The sequence below is a fragment of the Moschus berezovskii genome, chromosome 2, assembly GCF_049115385.1.
Source record: "Moschus berezovskii isolate FMDL1 chromosome 2, NW_MosBer_1.0, whole genome shotgun sequence".
In the NCBI taxonomy this organism is placed as follows: domain Eukaryota; kingdom Metazoa; phylum Chordata; class Mammalia; order Artiodactyla; family Moschidae; genus Moschus; species Moschus berezovskii.
The window spans coordinates 82138008-82159710 of NC_142461.1; the positions used below are offsets into that span (position 1 = coordinate 82138008).

A 21703-nucleotide genomic window follows, 5' to 3' on the forward strand; every position below is an offset into this window, starting at 1 on the left:
TGAATCACTAATTTCAGTTAAAATAGTTCAGACCGTGAAACACATGCCTGTACATCCATGTTGTCATGCCTATTTGCATCTGCAACTCTTGATTGAAAAGTGGTAGGTGATAACTATCCTAAGACTTTTGGTAAGTTGGCCAAAGATAGGCAGTTGCTATTTTCTTATATAATTATCTGTGAACTTAAATCCAAGATTGTTAGACTTACCCAGAGAAGGTTGTAGTAGTGTTAAATGGGAAATATGCACATATATATTTAGGCAGCATATTTAGATAGCTTATAGACAGATACAAAGAAATACAGCTAGAGCTATATAGATATCCACTTGAATTTAATTGATGTAGGTAAGAAAATGCACTGGTAAAATTTTTGAAATAACTAATACAAATGTATAAGACTAAGGAGGTTTTCATTGTACTGCATTGTGTACAGTGCAGTACACCCATTGAGTATAAAGAGAAGTAGACAATTTCCTTAGCATTTTCCCACATACAGATTAACTCAGAGGTCAAACCAACTGAGTGCTACTATCATGTTCAAGACCAAGACTGTTTCAAAATTAAATTAACAAACCAAAATACACTTTCAGCATTTCCTTTTATTCCTCAACATATAAAAATAAAATAATGTTTAAGATGTCCAAAGAGAAATTACAGCAGATCAATACATAAATTCAGGAGAATGACTATTGTAGCTATTAAAATGTCTCCATGTTTTTCTGAGTTTTCTTCTAATGAAGAGGAATACAAAAAAAGGTACTGAGGAAGTACCTTTCATTAGTCAGTCTTGGCCCCTGTTGGCTTTAACTCTGATTCTATTTTTAATTTCTCAGCCATGACTAGTTTCACCAATAGCAGGGATCCAGGTTGGTGATGGGAAAGGTATTATTAACTGTTAAATGCTGCCAATTACTCTTATGTGAATTCAGCTTCTGAGACTTAAGTTTCAGTCCTCCTCTGGCTCCTGGCAGATAAACTACTTTAATAGAGAACAAAGACAGCACATTTTTTCCCCTCAATACTGACATGGGGTCATGGATTCACAAATAAATCCTACAGATCATTCTGCCATTCCTTCCCTACAAGTCAAAAGTCTATCCTACATAGAAAAAAGGTACTCATAATACTGGTAATGTAGTCAATTTCCACCATTTCACATGATATAGGAGATTTCCCCTTTCTCTCTAATTGGCCATCTCACATAACTCTATTGAGTATGAATTCTAGCTAGAATCTGCCTGTCAATGCAGGAGATACAGGAGACACAAGAGACGCAAGTTCAGTCCCTGGGTTGGGGAGATCTCCTGGAGGAGGAAATGGCAACCCAACCCACTCTAGTATTCTTGTCTGCAAAATTCCACAGACAAAGGAGCCTGGAGAGCTACAGTACATGGGTCTGCAAAAGAGTTGGACATGACTGGACAACTGAGGACAAAAGGCACATACACAATACCTCAAGTCCCCCCAAATATTCTCCCTGAATTTTCAAGTCCAACTCCATCCCTAAAATATCTCTTAATTTTACTGTTTTTCTAATATTTACCAGGCTTAGCATCAATTGATCCTCTCTTTTGCAATATTATTGTAACAATTTTATACTCATGATAAAATGTATTTTTGTATAGTTTAGTGTGATGATTTTAGTTTAATAGGAAGCTTGGAAACAAACCTTAGAACCAAAATTGTAAACTAGTTTCTCTCCTGTCCTCAGTTACAACCTACAACAGACTGAAAAACTAAATGGTTTATTATTAAAACAATTTGATATTAAAAATACAGATCAACTGACAAAGGTAAATATGAAGGGGGTTTATTCTCTAGTTTTATATTCTGAAAGACCTTGAAGGTAATTCAAACCTTCAAGGTTTGAAAGACCTTGAAGGTATCTTCCACAACATCAATTATTAAAATAGTGTTTCCTCTGCTACTTTCTTCCTTAAACCAATTATTCTATATTTTTTTCCTCTGTCACATATACATTTCATTTTATTCCCAGGCCATACTACTTTATTCTCATTTCCCCTCCTTTTACTTAGTACTTGGATATATAATAGTCTATATGAAGTAAGCCATTTTAAAGCATTTGTTGTAGAAAGAGAATTGGACTGTAAACAAAAAGATCATCTTTAATGAGGCGAAATATTGGTCTGGTTACTCTATTCACAACAGTATTATAAGCATTGGAAAGATTAGTAGTTATTTTTGAAGCAACATGAAAAGAGAACTTCACATACTCAGAAAGTATTAAAGCCCTTTATATGTTTGACATTATTTAATCCTCAAGAGCCCTTTAGTGGATTATCATTATTCATATTTTTAAGATAAGAAAATAAAGATACAAAGAGACACCCAACATCTAGTAACCGATATAGCTTGGATTTGATCCTAGAGAGAGTGACTTTAGATTAAACTCTTAATCATTAAACAAGCCAAGTTCTAATAACTACCACCAGAAAAACTATTTTTGATACTGGTTGTACTATGATCTCTATGTTACCTTCAAACACTTATGACAGGATAGAAATAGTTTTAGAAATTTCTTCAAGAAACCATGGGAAAAGAACACTGCTAAAATTTGAAATTAATAAGAAAATCTCAAAAAATATCTCCAGAAAAAATAGCCTGAATTAATGACTCAATGTCAATACTGCAAGAATGAAAACAAGGTTTATAAACAATCTTTTTCTGGCAAATTTAGATTGGAGCCTGGTCCACATAATATTGATTTTCTAGAGAAAAATACTAATCTATATTCAACCCATGGATAAATTTTTTAAAAAATTAGAAATTTTAGAATGACAATATTATAATAATTTTTATATAAAAAGGGAATAGGAGGTTGAAAAAAGTAACATCAAAAGTGCAGTCAAGTAAAAAGTATATTTTTCAATGTAGCCTGTGAGAGGTAAAGCAAATATCCATCCTTTTCTATACCTATTAAGGTCAGGCTCTTAATAGTTGGGTCAGACTTTTAAGACATTCTGATATTTTCTGAACTGAAGTTATAACAATTCGGAAAAGACAGGAGAAAGGGCACTGGTGGTGCTTGTCCCCTTAAGAAGATCATGCAGAGTCATTCTAACCTCAACTATTCAAATTACCCTTAAGCTGCCCAAAAATAGAAGAAAAAAGAGAAAAAGAAATACCTGCTGTTGTTTTCTTAGAGTATCACATTAACCCTAGCCAAATTTCTGATATTAAGATAAAAATTAGAATATTTTAAAAACTGTTCTATTATAAACAGGATTATATTTATAAATGTGAAAAGCTTTTCCTTCTCTGATTTCTAAAATTTATGACTGAAAAAACAGCAATTGAGACACACAGCAAACTCCAACAAACAAACAAAAAATTCCAAAGAGCTTTTTGTGATAAATGATACATGACAAAATACATTTAAACAGTTACTAGACCCAGAGGAATCCAGCAGCGAATAAACACAGCAATGTGGAGGTTTTCTACTCCTAAGTCCTTTGACAAAAATGACAAAATATGGTCCTTTCATGTAATGACAGGGAGAAATAGGAAGCTTGAGAAGATAAAATACGTTGCTGTTCAGAAGGGGAGATGGTGGTGCCACAGACATTATATTTCAGATTGGCAGTTCTATTTGAAAAGAGTCTCTGAATCTTTTGTTTTTAAGAATGGGGAATGATAAGAGTGGTAGAAAGGGGAGAAACACAACAGCTTCATCTCTTAACATTTTTGACAGACAAGACTGTATAATGGCTACTTCTGAATTCATTTAGCACACCCAGGAAAAACACGCATGCAAATATATTTCTAAACAGAATGCCAGAAGAATGTTGTTAGCACATTTGTATATTTCCAATTCTTCCTTACTACCCTTATTCAACACCCAAACAAATCAGTTTAAGTACAACTTCTCTTACTAATGTCTTTCGAAGCATTGCTGCAGTCAGATTTGAGTCAAGTAACCATCTGCTGCAAATACAAATAGAGCTACATTCAAGAATTATATTACACAGGCTTCCTAGCAAAGCTCTTACGTGCAAGCTGTTCTTGTCAAAATCAGAACCATTGTGATGATGCATCTTAATATTCAATCAGACTTTAAGTAAAGAGTGACAAAAGTCTACATATGGATGACAGCTGTTTCTTCAGTAAATATTTTCCCATTTATTGAATGGAGGCTTATGGCAGTTTAGGCTATGTTCCATCAGACATTCCAGCCTGAACTGCCAGGAGACAATTAAAATAATAACAAGGATAAAATTTTTGTTTTTAAATCTTTGTTACAACTTGTGTCTGAAAAAGGCACCCACCAGCTCCTCCAACTAATGTTGTACACTATGCCATTATTTTGAGAATATCCTTTCCCAATAGTTACTGGTAAAAATATTGATTTTATAGAACTTTATATAATACCATAGTGTTTGTGAAATTAAAGTATAATTCCTATATTAAGTTCCTAATTACATGAACAAAGTTATTGGGAATTTAAATATCAGTTCAGTTCAGTTCAGTTCAGTCGCTCAGTCGTGTCCGACTCTTTGTGACTCCAGGCCTCCCTGTCCATCACCAACTCCCGGAGTTATAATTTGATAAATTACAAAATAATAAAAAAAGAGGAATTAATCTATTAGTTAAAAGAAGTTCAGATAAAAAAAAAAAAGGTCTCATTTTAACCAATAAAGCAGCTTGCAAAACTAGAAAGTCAAAGAAAAAGTGGAGATGGATTCTGATGGTTAATTCAGTTACTCCATAATAATACAATGTTTACACATCAATAGTTAGAGGAAAAAAATGGTTTCAATTAACAAAGACAAACTTCATGTCTTACTAATATCCTCAAACATGTGCAATGTTCCTTTAATAAATCGTAAATGTTGTGTTGGACCTAAATTTGTTAATAGTCCATTTTTCCGGTAGAATTTTTGAAGGTCCACTACTAAGTAATTTAGGTCTCCTGTCTTTAACCTAAAACGATGCTGAGGCTCTTCTCTGGTGACATCAAAGTGATTATTAGGAGAGTAGTGGGTTGACTGTGTCTTAGGCAAGCCCTGCAACAATGATGTAAGGAAATGGTATGCCTCAGCGTCTTCACAGTAGATTACAACTTCTTTTTTCCTTCCTGTAATGCAACTGTTCAAATCAACATTAAAATCAACATTAAAAATACTTTTGAGCCTGTTGGCTTTATATTCCACCACTCTTCTCAGACTTTTTTTTTTTTAAGGGAAATGATTTCAGATCAAACGCTATAGAAGAATTTCTTACCCTGCTATTGGATCCACTGCTATTGCCTTCGGATTATGAAGTTCCAGGTCAATCAGGGTGACACAAACAGACCCGTTGTAATTACACACAAAGATCCGGTCACTGACATGGTCCACAAAATAGAGATTCCTGGTGAGCCAGTCAATTGCCATTTGTTGCACATCTGAAACACACACACAAACACACAATCATTGAATCGCATGTGCAAATCTAGTATCATAAACCTAAGAGTACATAATCACAGAAGATATTTTAAAAGTACAAGTAGCTTTACAATTAAATAATCCCTGCAAAGATAATTTCTATGCCAAAATAAGTGATTATTCTGCAAAATAATGACTATCTCTTGATACTTTTCTTCCTGCTATCTAAGCACTGAGGATGATCTAGACAAAAGGGCAAAGAGTTTCTAAATCCTAAAGAATAGGTATTTACAACAAAATATTTCACCTAGTTTTTGCATTTGTTCAAATAGTTCATCTAACACAATGGGCATAAACTGGTTCAATGACACAGCTAAATGTTTTAGTAGTAAGAGGAATAAACATTTTTTGGAACTAAGATAAACTCTTATTTTCGGATCCTCTTCTAACTGGAAATAACACAAAAGGAGGGGTGATACGTTCTTCTGATGGCATATGTAGACATTGTAAAGTAAGATTGCTCAAAGTTGGTTAATTCTCTAGAAAAGGGCTGTTTCTCTAGCAGAGTAATTTATTTTATGATGGAAATATTCTACATCTATGCTGTACAATAAAATAATGTCTAGTCAACTGTGTCTGCTGCTGCTGCTGCTAAGTCGCTTCAGTCATGTCCGACTCTGTACGACCCCATAGACGGCAGCCGACCAGGCTCCGCCATCCCTGGGATTCTCCAGGCAAGAACACTGGAGTGGGTTGCTATTGCCTTCTCCCAACTGTGTCTAGTGAGCACTAAATTTGTGGCTAGTGTGACTGTAAACTGAATCTTTAATATATTTCATTTTAATTAATTCAAACTTGATTAAAAAGTAGGAAGCCAGTGACTCATATGGAGTACAGGTCTAGAAGAATGTATGTTTTGAACTTGAGTATTTTCTATTTGATCAGAACCACACACTATGAAATTTCATGCTAACCAGTTGATATTTATCCCAATGGATAACCCTAAAAGTTATTGTTTCTTAGTCTCTGAGGCACTGACCATTTTTATACCTACTATGGATCTCATTTAAGCATTTCTTTAAGATGTCTGTAAGTATGCAATTCCACTAATGATCTTAGATCATCAATACTGGGCTGGTTCTCCAATAACTCCATAAATAAACTTCTGATTCACATTTATTCCTGAATTGTAAGACAGTTACATTTGTATCTATTACAAATTATAATTTGATAGTTTTATATGTATATATATATATATTTTTTCCAAACAATGGTAGAGAAGACAGCAATTGTGTGGAAATCTCTAAAAATCCCTAAAAGGACAAGCAGTAAGTGAATATTGCAATTCACTGGATACAGATTTTTTAGGTCATCAATTACAGTTTCATTTCTGAATTACATGGTTTTTATGGAAACATAAGCATTGAACTACTCCACAAATTACGTGAACCATTTCATCAGCTAGGATATTTAAAAATCTGAACTATTTTTTCTGTCTCCAGAAATGTGGAAATGTACTTAGCTTTGTTTTTTATTCCCTTTGCATTAATACATTAGCTAGAGAGCAGAACCCACTATTTCAAATGTCATTTCAAATACCTAGTGTTCAAATAAAGTATGTGCCAAAGTCCATTCAATAACCCATCTCTCATGCTAGGCCTACAGTTGGTTTAGTCTATGCAATTGTAAATTCAGACAAAAGAGCTGTTTGACAGCATTCACACCTTTCTTCAATTCTGGATCACTGCAGAAAGATTCTCTGCTACTGAAACAATAGGTATTGTTAACAGAATCCTAGTTTGAAGCAGCAAGGTCTCACTAAAAAAAAACTAATAATTAGCCTAACAGTAATTGTGGGAATTGATTTTGCTTCCTTTTTCAAAACTTGAAGTTTCTATCTGCTTTTAATATGATTTTTATTAAGACTGGAGAATTAATGCAGTTACAGAGTTCAAGTAAGTAAATCAATGCATGAATGGATAGACAGATGTAGAGAGATAAATAAATAAAATTAGGTAAAATATTTTGAACATTTTAGGAGATTTTTGACATTATAAAATGTCTCTAAAATTTTAGTAAGATCCTTATTACTTTATTGTTACTAGAAAAAAATTAAATATGTTCCTGTTATAATTTTTCTCTAGTTGCATTTTATTCATTCTTCAACTAAAAGTTACTAGGATTTTGCCCTCCTTGTTCTTTTGAAACAGTTACTTTATGATCATTCAGAATTTCTTATATGACAAAAGTGAAGTTTACTTTTGTGTTTGTTTCTACAACATCTGAAGGTACTGACTACTTACTTCTGAATCATAAAATAATCTAAATATCAATAACGGTAAACATTTAAATTATAGTGAAAAATACGACTCCTGAATTCGCAAGGGGGTTCTTTACCACTAGCACCACCTGGGATCCAGGGGATTATTTTTAATGTGATTTTTAAATTTTTATCATGCAGTAAATGTACACAATTTAAAAAGATACACTCCCTTAAGGCTTACAGTGAAAAACAGCAATGTTCACTTCACTTCTCTCCACTGTCTTCTGATTGTCTTAACTATTTCAATTATATTTATTAACACTTCCATATTCTATATGATGTCCCTACTATAATTTTAAAGCTTTTAAAGTTTCAACTGTACATAATTAGAAGCTAATTTCTCCACACACATACACAGACACTTTCCACTCATCTTCTCACAACCTTAATTTTTAGTTAAATTAACACTCAAGGTTTATATAATTATGATGATGTACATTTCTGTTGATAGTTGAAGAAAGTAGTTTAATATGATTATACTTTCTTCTTGAATAACTTTTGTGTTTTTTTAGCATTCCAGTATTTTTTCTCTTTGTTGCAATTAATCATCACATAACTCTAACACACACACACACACACACCCCTCTGACAATGCAAACTGGTGCAGCCACTGTGGATAACATTATAAAATTTCCTAAAAATACTAAAACAGAGTTATCATATATAATACAACAATCTCACTCCTGGGCATATGGATATAGAAGTAATGAAAACTCTAATTTGAAAAGATACATGTGGCCCAATGTTCAATGCAACATTATTTACATATCCAAGATGTGGAAGCAAGCTAAATGTCCATCAACAAATGGATGGATAAAGATGTGGTATATGTGTGTGCATACACACACACACAATGGCATATGACTCAGCTATGGAAAAAAATAGAAATAATGGAATTTGCAGCAACATGGATGGACCTAGAGGTTATCAAACTAACTGAAGTAAGTCAGAGAAAGACAAATGTCATATGGTATCACTTATATGTGGAATCTAAAAAAATGATACAAATAAACTTATTTACACAGAATTTGGCCACCTCATGCAACCAGTTGACTCACTGGAAAAGACTCTGATGTTGGGAGGGATTGGGGGAGGGAGGAGACGGGGACGACAGAGAATGAGATGGCTGGATGGCATCACCGACTCGATGGACATGAGTTTGAGTGAACTCCAGGAGTTGGTGATGGACAGGGAGGCCTGGTGTGCTGTGATTCATGGGGTCACAAAGAGTCGGACACGACTGAGTGACTGAAATGAACTGAACTGAACTGATAGACATAGAAAACATTTAAAAGAATGAAATTCTAATACTCTTTAACATCACACACAAAAATAAACACAAAGCAGATTAAAAACCTAAATATAAGGTCAGATTCCATAAAACTTGTAGAGAAAAATATATAACACTCTTAGATCTATATCACAGCAATATCCTTTTTGATCTACCTCCTGGAATAATGAAAATAAAATAAAAAAATTTTTTAAATGATACTAAATTAACCTCAAAAGTTTTGCAGAGCAAAGGAAACCGTAAACAAAATGAAAGGATGACCTACATAATGGAAGAAAATAATTGCAAATGATGTAACTGACAAGGGACTAATCTTCAAATACATAAAAAGCTCATGCAGCTCAATATCAGAAACACAAACAACCTAATAAAAAAAATGGGTAGAAGATATAAATAGACATTTCTCCAAGGAAGACATACAGATGGTCACAAAGTACATGAAAAGATGCTCAACTTCATTAATAGAGAAATGAAAATCAAAGTTACTTTGAAGTACCACCAGAAAGGCCATCATCAAAAAGAAAGAAAGAAAACAAATCTACAATCTATAAAAAAAATGCTAGGGAGGATAGGAACAAAAGATGACAGCCCTACACTGCACGTGAGAATTTAAATTGGTACAATCATTAAAAATATTCTTTAAAAAACTAAAAATAGAGTTGCCATATGATCCAACAATCCCACTCCTGGGCACATATCCAGAGCAAACCATATTTTGGAAAAGATATCTGCACCCTAATATTCCTTTGAATGTTGTTCACAATAGCTAAGAAATGGAAACAACCTAAGTGTCTATCAAAAAAAAAAGTGGGAAAGAAATAGTGGGACATTATTAACAATGAAATATTATTCATTCATAAAAAAGTTGAGATAATGTATTTTATTTTCTTGGGCTCCAAAATCACTTTGGGGGTGGCTACATGTGAAGCAGCATGGTTTCATTTAGAAATCCTCATACTAAGTGAATTAAGTCAGAAAGATAAATAAAAATATTTTATGATATCATTTATATGTGGAATCTAAAAATAATAGCACAAATGAACTTATTGACAACACAGAAATAAAGTCACTAATGTACAAAACAAAACTATGGTTCCCAAAGGGGAGGCAGGGGAGACATATATTAGGAGATTGGTATTGACATACAAACAACTAGTATATATAAAATAAATAACTAATAACAACATACTGTATAGTAAAAGGGACACTACCCAATACTCTGTAATGATCTGTATTGGAAAAAAATTTAAAAAACATCTGGTAGGTTTGTATAACTGATTCATATATATATATATACATATATATATATGGAAAAGGCTGAGGAACCAGAGATCAAATTGCCAACATTCGTTGGATCACAGAAAAAGCAAGGGAATTCCAGAAAAAAAAATCCATTTCTGCTTCATTGACTATGCTAAAGGCTTTGACTGTGCAGATTACAACTGTGGAAAATTCCTAAAGAGATGGGACAACCTCACCAGCCTCCTAGGAAACCTATACACAGGTCAAGAAGCAACAGTTGCCTATTATACAGAGTGAAGTAAGTCAGAAAGAAAAACACCAATACAGTATACTAACGTATATATATGGAATTTAGAAAGATGCAAATGATAACCCTGTATACGAGACAGCAAAAGATACACAGATGTATAGAACAGTCTTTGGGACTCTGTGGGAGAGGGTGAGGGTGGGATGATTTGGGAGAATGGCATTGAAACACGTATGTTGTCATATGTGAAACGAATCACTAGTTCAGGGTCGATGCATGTTATAGGATGCTCGGGGCTAGCATGAGGGGATGACCCAGAGGGAGGATAAAGGGAGGAGGGAGGTGGGAGGGGGGTTCATGAGGGGGAACTTATGTAAACCTGGGGCGAATTCATGTCAATGTATGGCAAAACCAACCAATATAATATTGTAAAATAATTTGCCTCCAATAAAAATAAATTAATAATAATAATAAAAATAATAAATAAAATATACTTTAAAAAAAAAAGAAATGGACATGGAACAATGGATTGGTTCAAAATTGGGAAAGGAGTACATCAGGCTGTATATTGTCACCCTCCTTATTTAATCTCGATGCAGAGTAAATCATGCAAAATGCCAGACTGGATGAAGGTCAAGCTGGAATCAAGACTGCCTGGAGAAATATCAATAACCTTAGATATGCAGATGACACCACTCTAATGGTGGAAAGTGAAGAGGAACAAAAGAGCCTCTTGATTATGGTGAAACAGGAGAGTAAAAAAGTTGGATTGTAACTCAACATTTAAGAAATTAAGATCATGGCATCCAGTCCCATCACTTCAAGGGAAATAGATGGGGAAACAATGGAAACAGTGACAGACTTTATTTTCTTGGGCTCCAAAATCACTTTGGTAGGTGACTACAGCCATAAAACTAAAAGAAGCTTGCTCCTTGGAAGAAAAGATATGACAAACCTAGATAGCGTATTACAAAGCGGAAACATAACCTTTTCTCTTGAGACATGCTAGTGGTGACAGCTGCAGGCTGCACTTTATACCCATCCTCTCCAGAGTAGATTTCCCTGGTGGCTCAGATGGTAACACATCTGCCTACAATGTGGGGGAACCAGGTTTGATCCCTGGGTTGGGAAGATCCTCTGGAGAAGGAAATGACAACCCACTCCAGTACTCTTGCCTGAAAATCCCATGGATGGAGGAATCTGGTAGGCTGCAGTCCGTGGGGTCGCAAAGAGTCGGACACATCTGAGTAACTAAACTTTTTTTTTTTCTCCAGAGTGGGTAATTGAAGGAGGGAAATAACAGTGCAATTGAGCTGTTCAGAAATGTAGTGGTTCTGTACTTCTGGCTACTCAAGTGTGACTCAGAATCTAGCTTCATTTCTAGAGAGGCAGTAGTCAGACTGAGATCAAGCCCTAAGCCTTTGGAGTGAGAGTACTGACTCCAAGACCCGACACTACGAGAGAACTAATCTTTCAGTTCAATTCAGTTCAGTCACTCATTCGTGTCCGACTCTTTGCAAGCCCATGAATCACAGCACGCCAGGCCTCCCTGTCTATCACTAACTCCCGGAGTTCATTCAAACTCATGTCCATAGAGTCGGTGATGTCATCCAGCCATCTCATTCTCTGTCATCCCCCTCTCCTCCTGTCCCCAGTCCCTCCCAGCATCAGAGTCTTTTCCAGTAGGTCAGCTCTTCGCATGAGGTGGCCAAAGTATTGGAGCTTCAGCTTTAGCATCAGTTCTTCCAATGAACACCCAGGATTGATCTCCTTTAGGATGGACTGGTTGGATCTCCTTGCAGTCCAAGGGACTCTCAAGAGTCTTCTCCAGCACCACAGTTCAAAAGCATCAATTCTTCAGCGATCAGCTTTCTTCACAGTCCAACTCTCACATCCATACATGACCACGAGAAAAACCATAGCCTTGACTAGACGGACCTTGGTTGGCAAAGTAATGTCTCTGCTTTTTACTATGCTATCTAGGTTGGTCATAACTTTCCTTCCAAGGAGTAAGCGTCTTTTAATTTCATGGCGGCAGTCACCATCTGCAGTGATTTTGGAGCCCAAAAAAATAAAGTCTGACACTGTTTCCACTGTTTCCCCATCTATTTCCCATGAAGTGATGGGACCAGATGCCATGATCTTCGTTTTCTGAATGTTGAGCTTCAGGCCAACCTTTTCACTCTCCTCTTTCACTTTCATCAAGAGACTTTTGAGTTCTTCTTCACTTTCTGCCATAAGGGTAGTGTCATCTGCATATCTGAGGTTATTGATATTTCTCCCAGCAATCTTGATTCCAGCTTGTGCTTTTTCTAGCCCAGCGTTCCTCATGATGTACTCTGCTGCTGCTAAGTCACTTCAGTCGTATCTGACTCTGTGAGCTGGTATCAATTATCTTCATGGGTCTTGGATGTTGTTATTTTTGTTAGAAAGAATGAACAGGAGATGACAGAGCTTTTGAACTTCTCCACACCTTCCTGTTCCACTATTTCTCAATTTCTTCTTCTAACCCAAAGGACAAGTCACTCTTTTTTTTTTTCCCCTTTATAGTAGATACACTTAGAGAAGATGCCAATGCTTATTATTCTTTCTAGATAATAACAACAAAGAAAAACTAAACAAAGCCAGTTTATGCAAAGGTGCATTTTTCCTACTAGACAAAATATTCCTTTTGATCTTTAACTCAAAAGAATTCATCCTTCATCTTATTTTTGTCTCTTCCTACTTTAGTCCAAATTAAATTTACCAGCCAACCTTGCTCAAGACACTATCTTCTCTCCTCTAGGTGCTGCAATAGCTTCTTAACTGGACTCTACTTCCCTTCGAGATGCACTATAACTATTTTCTCAGAGTACCTGAACTGATCATTGTAAAACACAAATTATATCATGACGTGAAAAAAGGTCTGTGATCTGAGATCTATAGTACATTTGATTGCCAGTGGAGAAGAGTCTTAAAAAATCGATGGACTCTTGAAATTTACTCTCCTGCATGAATATTTTCAAAAGTACATCACATATTTTTATAAATACCTAACCAAGGTCCGTCTAGTCAAGGCAATGGTTTTTCCCGTGGTCATGTATGGATGTGAGAGTTGGACTGTGAAGAAGGCTGATTGCCGAAGAATCGATGCTTTTGAACTGTGGTGTTGGAGAAGACTCTTGAGGGTCCCTTATACTGCAAGGAGATCCAACCAGTCCATTCTAGAGGAGATCAATCCTGGGTGTTCATTGGAAGGACTGATGCTAAAGCTGAAACTGCAATACTTTGGCCACCTCATGCGACGAGTTGACTCACTGGAAAAGACTCTGATGCTGGGAAAGGTTGGGGGCGGGAGGAGAAGGGGACGACGGAGAATGAGATGGCTGGATGGCATCACCGACTCTGTGGATATGAGTTTGAGTGTACTCCGGGAGTTGGTGATGGACAGGGAGGCCTGGCGTGCTGTGATTCATGGGGTCACGGAGAGTTGGACACGACTGAGCGACTGAACTGAACTGAACTGAAGCTTGCCAAATTTTAATTCAATTTTAAGTCAAAACTCTATGGAGTGGTTCTCTCTGTCACATTCCAAGGTCACCCAGGAAATGAGATGTGTCAGTGTTAGTCTCTCAGTTGTGTCTCTTTGCAACCTCCTCTGTCCATGAAAGTCCATGGTAACAGGCTACCAACTTTCATTATATTATTGTTTCTTCCACATAGTTTTAGCAAGCAAGTTATACTCTAAATGTAAAGTCTGTTCTTTTTTTTTCAAAATATCATTCTTCTCTCAAAAGTCTCAAAAATCTTCCCCACATTTAGCACAAAATTCAGTCTTTAATATGGATTATGAGACTTCCAAACCTCCCTTTTAACTCGTGTCTTCCTTGCTCATTTTAGTGCAGCCACTCTGATCTCCCTACTTTTATCTCAAATTGCAAAGAATCTCCCTTCTTAGGACTTTTGTATATAATCAACAAGGAAAGAGAGTATTTGAATGTGCCTGGCTTGTGCTATCCCTTCCTTTTTAGGTATATGTTCCAATGTCAGTTCTCAGAAAGGCCTCCCTTGACCAATGGATATTAAGAAGACCATGCCCCAACCTTGACACCTCATCCCCTGCTGCAACTAACAGTGATTCATTCCCATCGGTCAATATCATTGCTATCATATTATTTTCCCTGTAGCAGTTATATCAGATGATATTAGTTAAATATTTAGTAGTTCACAACACTGGAAGTTCCATATGAGCAGGGATCTTGTATGTCTTGTTCTCTGCTATATAACCAAAGCCTAGAATTGTGTTTAGCCATTATGTGTCCCATAAATATTTTCAAATGAATATGGCTCTTCTATTCCAAATACCTCTTATTCAAGTACCTCTTGCTTAAAATCTGTGCTTCCACAACTATATCAGACAGTGTGTCATCTGAAGTCACAGCTCCTTTGTTTTTTAATCAGCTGTGATGTTTATCTTGATTTTACTTGTGAGCTCAAATTTGGCAGGTTCCTATTCTTTACCAAGAAAAGATGTACACAAGAAGGAGAGAGATTATTTAATGTGGATAACCAATTTTATGAAAGGGCAATGAAGCAGTTAATGATCTGAAGGTATGAGGAGTGAGTGAGTAATAGTAGCATGAGATACAATAGGGTCATATAACAGCGCATGGTGACTGGGGAGCCTGAGTGACTAAGAAGGGATAATTAGGCAAAGATCAGAAGAATGAACAGACAAAATGTTGTACTGAGGATAAAACAGCATCACATCCACTTTTGCACTAAAATTGCCACTTCCTGCCTTCTAGAGTCATTCTTTCTATTCTGTTCTTATCAAGAATCGTTTTATGACCACAGAGTCATGTAACTGTGATTCTTATTCCTCTAAGTAAGAATTGACTAACATCTTGGCCATAAACTGTATGTGAGACTACTGGTTACCTAGGCTACTTCTCTTAGCACAAGATTGTTTTAGATTACCTCTCACTTTTTGATTCACATTTCTCAAAACACAGACTTTTAAGTGATTATAGCATTCAGTCAGTTCAGTTCAGTTCAGTCGTTGAGTCGTGTCTGAATCTTTGCGACCCCATGAATCACAGCATGCCAGGCCTCCCTGTCTATCACCAACTCCCGGAGATCACTCAAACTCATGTCCATAGAGTCGGTGATGCCATCCAGCCATCTCATTCTCTGTCGTCCCTTTCTCCTCCGGCCCCCAATCCCTCCCAGCATCAGAGTCTTTTCCAGTAGGTCAGCTCTTTGCATGAGGTGGCCAAAGTATTGGAGTGTCAGCTTTAGCATCAGTCCTTCCAATGAACACCCAGGATTGATCTCCTTTAGAATGGACTGGTTGGATCTCCTTGCAGTCCAAGGGACTCTCAAGAGTCTTCTCCAGCACCACAGTTCGAAAGCATCAATTCTTCAGTGATTAGTTTTCTTCACAGGCCAACTCTCACATCCATACATGACCACTGGAAAAACCATAGCCTTGACTAGACAGACCTTGGTTGGCAAAGTAATGTCTCTGCTTTTTAATATGCTATCTAGGTTGGTCATAACTTTCCTTCCAAGGAGTAAGCGTCTTTTAGTTTCATGGCTGCAATCAGCATCTCCAGTGATTTTGGAGCCCCCCAAAATAAAATCTGACACTGTTTCCACTGTTTCCCCATCTATTTCCCATGAAGTGATGGGACCAGATGCCATGATCTTTGTTTTCTGAGTGTTGAGCTTCAAGCCAACCTTTTCACTCTCTTCTTTCACTTTCATCAAGAGGCTTTTGAGTTCCTCTTCACTTTCTGCCATAAGGGTAGTGTCATCTGCATATCTGAGGTTATTGATATTCTCCCAGCAATCTTGATTCCAGCTTGTGCTTCTTCCAGCCCAGCGTTTCTCATGATGTACTCTGCATAGAAGTTAAATAAGCAGGGTGACAATATACAGCCTTGACATACTCCTTTTCCTATTTGGAACCAGTCTGTTGCTCCATGTCCAGTTCTAACTGTTGCTTCCTGACCTGCATACAGGTTTCTCAAGAGGCAGGTCAGGTGGTCTGGTATTCCCATCTCTTTCAGAATGTTCCACAGTTTATTGTGATCGACACAGTCAAAGGCTTTGGCATAGTCAATGAAGCAGAAATAGATGTTTTTCTGGAACCCTCTTGCTTTTCCATGATCCAGCGGATGTTCGCAATTTGATCTCTGGTTCCTCTGCCTTTTCTAAAACCTGCTTGAACATATGGAAGTTCACAGTTCACATATTGCTGAAGCCTGGCTTGGAGAATTTTGAGCATGACTTTACTAGCATGTGAGATGAGTTCAATTGTGCGGTAGTTTGAACATTCTTTGGCATTGCCAAAAGATTATAGCATTACATGTTTATATTATTCAATGATTATGTATCATTTAATGTAATACTTACTATAGTTTATTTTATTCTTTTTATTACTATTTATTATTCATAGTTGTCATAGCTCTTAATCTACTCAGTTAAGAGATATGACTTATTGGAAAAGATCGTGATGCTGGGAAAGAGCGAAGGCAAAAGGAGAAGAAGATGGCAGAGGATGAGATAGTTGGATGGCATCACCAATTCAATGGATGTGGGAGTTCTCTGGGCTATGGTGAAGGACTGGGAGGCCTAGTGTGCTGCAGCCCATGGGGTCACAGAGTTGGACCGACTTGCTGACTGAACAACAAAAACAACCCAGGTTATAAACCCAGGATCTGAAACAAAACAAGTAGAAAATGATGTTTCTCGTAGGTATGAATCCCAGTGTACAATAAGAAGAGTGTATATTGATTTATTTTTAGTCGACTGACTCTGTTAATAAAGAGAGTTTCAGCTAAACTTATGTTATCAGTTGCACTGAGCCTGGTAAAAGAAATATCAATGGAGAAGCCCAAAGGCCAAATATCTCTAAGAAGCTTCTTCATTTGTGTTCACTATCAGCAAACATCTCAGATCCTAATCTTACTCTACTGTTTAGGATCAGTTGCATAATGGTAATGAAATGGCATGAGTTCTGTGGAGATATATACATAGTAAAAATCAATTAATGCCTTTGAATTGCCTTTTCTAAGAGTCAAGGCCAATGACCAAAACCAGTCACCAAATGATTAGTTTAATGTGTTTGACATGAGTGGGAATTTTTTATAGGAATCACACTGAGGCATCCTGAAAGGTATTAGTACATCTCTGAATTGAGTAATGACACAAGAAAAATGAGGATTTAGGCTAGTCCTGCAATGATGAGTTTAGAGTTCTCCACCTCAGACATTTTATTGAAAAGGTAATCTAAGATTTATACAAATGGAGGCAGAGTGTTATTTTTCTGGGGATTTGCCTCATGAAACTCCAGATGTGTACATTGGAAAAGAGATATACTTATGCTTTTAGAATGAAGGAAGAATGTCTTCTCATTTCATCCTAAATATAGCAGCAGCCTGTCAGTTTAGGCGGCTGTAACAAAATGCCATAGACAGGGTATCTTAAGCAATAAACATCTATTTTCCACGGCTTGGGAGGCTAGAAAGTCTAAGATCAAGGTGACAATAGATTCTGTTTCTGATGTGGATGCTTCCTGTTTCAGGTAGCCACCTTCTTGCTATTACCTCACATGAAAGAGACAGAGAATTCTGGCCACATCCTAGTCTTATAAAGGTATTGATCCCATCATGGGAGCTCTACTGTCATGATTTAAACCTAATTATCTCCCAAAAGCTCTAACTCCAAATCCCATAATACTGGAGATTAGGGATTCACTTTAAGAATTTTAGGGGGAAAGATACAATTCATAGACTTCCCAGGTGATGCCAGTGGTAAAGAATCTGCCTGCAATGCAGGAGACGTGGGTTCAAGTCCTGGGTCAGGAAGATCCCCTAGAGGAGAAAATGGTAACCCACACCAGTATTTTTGCCTGAGAAATCCCATGGACAGAGGAGCCTGGTGGGTTACAGTAGTCCATGGGGTCACAAAAGAATGCGACATTACTTAGCAACTAGACAACAACAACATACAGTTTATAGCATTCAGAACTATAGAATCTTTAACTCATATTGAAATCTACATAAACTAAAATAATTGTAACCTCTGAAATAATTCACAAGAATTTAAGAGGTATAAAAAAGGTATATACATTACATAATAACTCAATTTCCTTCTAAAGTAAAATTTTGAACTGAAAAATACATACTTTTAATACTTTGTTTTTTATTTGACCAAACCAAACTACTGATATAGGTTGCACTAATGGTAAAGAGGGCTTCCCTTGTGGCTCAGCTGGTAAAGAATCTGCTTGCAACATGGGAGACCTGGGTTCAATCCCTGATTTGGGATGATCCCCTGGAGAAGGGAAAGGCTACCCACTCCAGTATTCTGACCAAGAGAATTCCATGGACTGTATATGTAGAAATCATACGGACTTAGCAGAAGCAGAAGATATTAAGAAGAGGTAGCGAGAATACACAGAACTATACAAAAGAAATATTTTCATGACCCAGATAATCACAATGGTGTGATCACTCACCTAGAGCCAGACATCCTGGAATGCAAAGTCAACTGGGCCTTAGGAAGCATCACTATGAACAAAGCTGGGCGAGGGGATAGAATTCCAGTTGAGCTATTTCAAATCCTAAAAGATGCTGTGAAAGTGCTGCACCCAATATGCCAGCAAATTTGAAAAACTCAGCAGTGGTCACAGGACTGGTAAAAGTCAGTTTTCATTCCAATCCCAAAGAAAGACAATGCCAAAGAATGTTCAAACTACTGCACAATTGCACTCATTTCACACGCTAGTAACATAATGCTCAAAATTCTCCAAGCCAGAATTCAACAATACGAACCATGAACTTCCAGATATTAAAGCTGGATTTAGAAAAGGCAGAAGAACCGGAGATCAAATTGCCAACATCTGTACAGAGAAAGTACAGGAATTACAGGAAAACATCTACTCTGTTTCATTGATTACACTAAAGTCTGTGACTGTGTGGGTCACAACAAACTGTGGAAAATTCTTAAAGAGATGGGAATACCAGACCTGCCTCCTGAGAAATCTGTATGCAGATCAAGAAGCAACAGTTAGAACTGGACATGGAAAAACAGACTGGTTCCAAATCAGGAACATACGTCAAGGCTGTACACTGTCACCCTGCTTATTTAATTTATATGCAGATTACATCTTGAGAAATGCTGGGCTGGATGAAGCACAAGCTGGAATCAAGATTGCTGGGAGAAATATCAGTAACCTCAGATACGCAGATGACAGCACCCTTCTTTGCAGAAAGCAAAGAAGAACTAAAGAGCCTCTTGATGAAAGTGAAAAAGAAGAGTGAAAAAAGTTGCCTTAAATCTCAATATTTAGAACACTAAGATCATGGCATCTGGCCCCATCACTTCATGGGAAATAGATGGGGAAACAGTGACAGACTTTATTTTGGGGGCTCCTTAATCACTGCAAATGGTGACTGCAGCCATGAAATTAAAAGATTCTTGCTCTTTGGAAGAAAAGATTTGATCAACCTAGACAGCTTATTAAAAAGCAGAGATATTACATTGCCAACAAATGTCCATCTAGTCAAAGCTATGGTTTTTCCAGTACTCATGTATGGATATGAGAGTTGGACTATAAAGAAGGCTGAGTGCCGAAAAAAACATGCTTTTGAACTGTGGTGTTGGAGAAGGCTCTTGAGAGTCCCTTGGACTGCAAGGATATCCAACCAGTCCATCCTAAAGGAAACCAGTTCTGAATATTCATTGGAAGGACAGATGCTGAAGCTGAAACTCCAATACTTTAGCCACCTGATGCAAAGAACTGACTCATTTGAAAAGACCCTGATGCTGGGAAAGCTTGAAGGCGGGAGGAGACGGGGATGACAAGGGTTGAGATGGTTGGATGGCATCATCAATGCACATGAGTTTGAGTAAACTCTAGGAATTGGTGATGGACAGGAAGGCCTGGCATGCTGCAGTCCACAGGTTCACAAAGAGTCAGACATGACTGAGTGATTGTACTGAACTGAACTGAATGGTAAAGAATCCACCTGCCAATGCAGGAAACACAAGAGACATGGGCTCAATCCCTGGATAGGGGGAGTTCCCTTGGAGAAGGCAACCCACTCAGTATTCTTGCCTGGAAACATTCCGTGGACAGAGTATTCTGGCAGGCTACAGTCAATGAGATGGCAAAGAGTTGCATATGATTGAAAACACACAATATTTCTTTTTAAAGTTCAACAGGATGCTCCAATAAGGCTAAGTATTTATTGTATATATATGACTAGAGTCATCTTTCAATACTTTTAACATTGTATAATATTCTCAGTGATTCATGGGATTGCAAAGAGTTGGACACAACTGAGAGACTGAACTGAACTGAATATTCTCAGAAATCGATCACATACCACATTCAATATGAACTACAAAAAATAATTGAATCATTGTAATTCAAGAGCATAAATCTGAAAAGTGCAAATAATTCAGCTTGGATTTATCAAAATCAATACTTTGATAATCCATGTAAGTTGTGTAAATATCATCCCATAGACATAGAAAGAATGATGTTAACTGAGAGTCTGAAAACTCAGGCTAAATATATAGAATGGAATGTAACATTGAGGTATTTATTTGCATAATTCATGCATTAGGATCATGTTGCCTCAATTATTTGCATATCAGAAACAAATATTGTTTGCACAAATTATCTACACAGCTGATGTAATTGTGGATGACATTTTATTTTTATTATTATTATTATATAATCATAATCGTAATGTACTCCTCTAAGTACAAAATTTTTGCAGCACTAACTGTCATCTAATTTATTCTGTTTTAAAGTGAAAGTTAAAGTGTTAGTTGCTCAGTTGTGTCCAATTTTTTGTGTCCCAGTGGACTGTAGCCTGCCAGGCTCCTATGTCCATGGAACTCTCCAGGCAAGAATACTGGAGCGGGTTGCCATTCCGTTTTCCAGGGGATCTTCCTGGCCCAAGGATCAAACATGGGTCTCTTGCATTGCAAGCAGATTCTTTATCATGTGAGCCACCAGGGAAGCCCTTTTCCTTCTCATAAATTGAAGCCTCAGAGCTCTAATACTTTATAATAATTTTGAATTAATTCACCTCTCATAACTCCAAACAAATTAGCAATATATTTTTTTTCTTTTTTTAAAATTTTTATTGGAGGCTAATTATTTTACAATATTATATTGGTTGGTTTTGCCATACATTGACATTAATCCGCC

The 21703-nt window shown here is 36.8% G+C and overlaps 1 protein-coding gene across 1 annotated transcript in view; it reads right to left on the bottom strand.

Annotated features, from left to right (window-relative positions):
• The window catches only part of LRP1B (LDL receptor related protein 1B), a 2241805-nt gene that overhangs the window by 1184238 nt on the left and 1035864 nt on the right, over positions 1-21703 (bottom strand). Inside the window, exon 7 of the mRNA XM_088842364.1 lies at positions 5243-5405. Coding sequence (XP_088698490.1) covers positions 5243-5405 — 163 coding nt within the window. The remainder of the gene's footprint in view (positions 1-5242; positions 5406-21703) is intronic.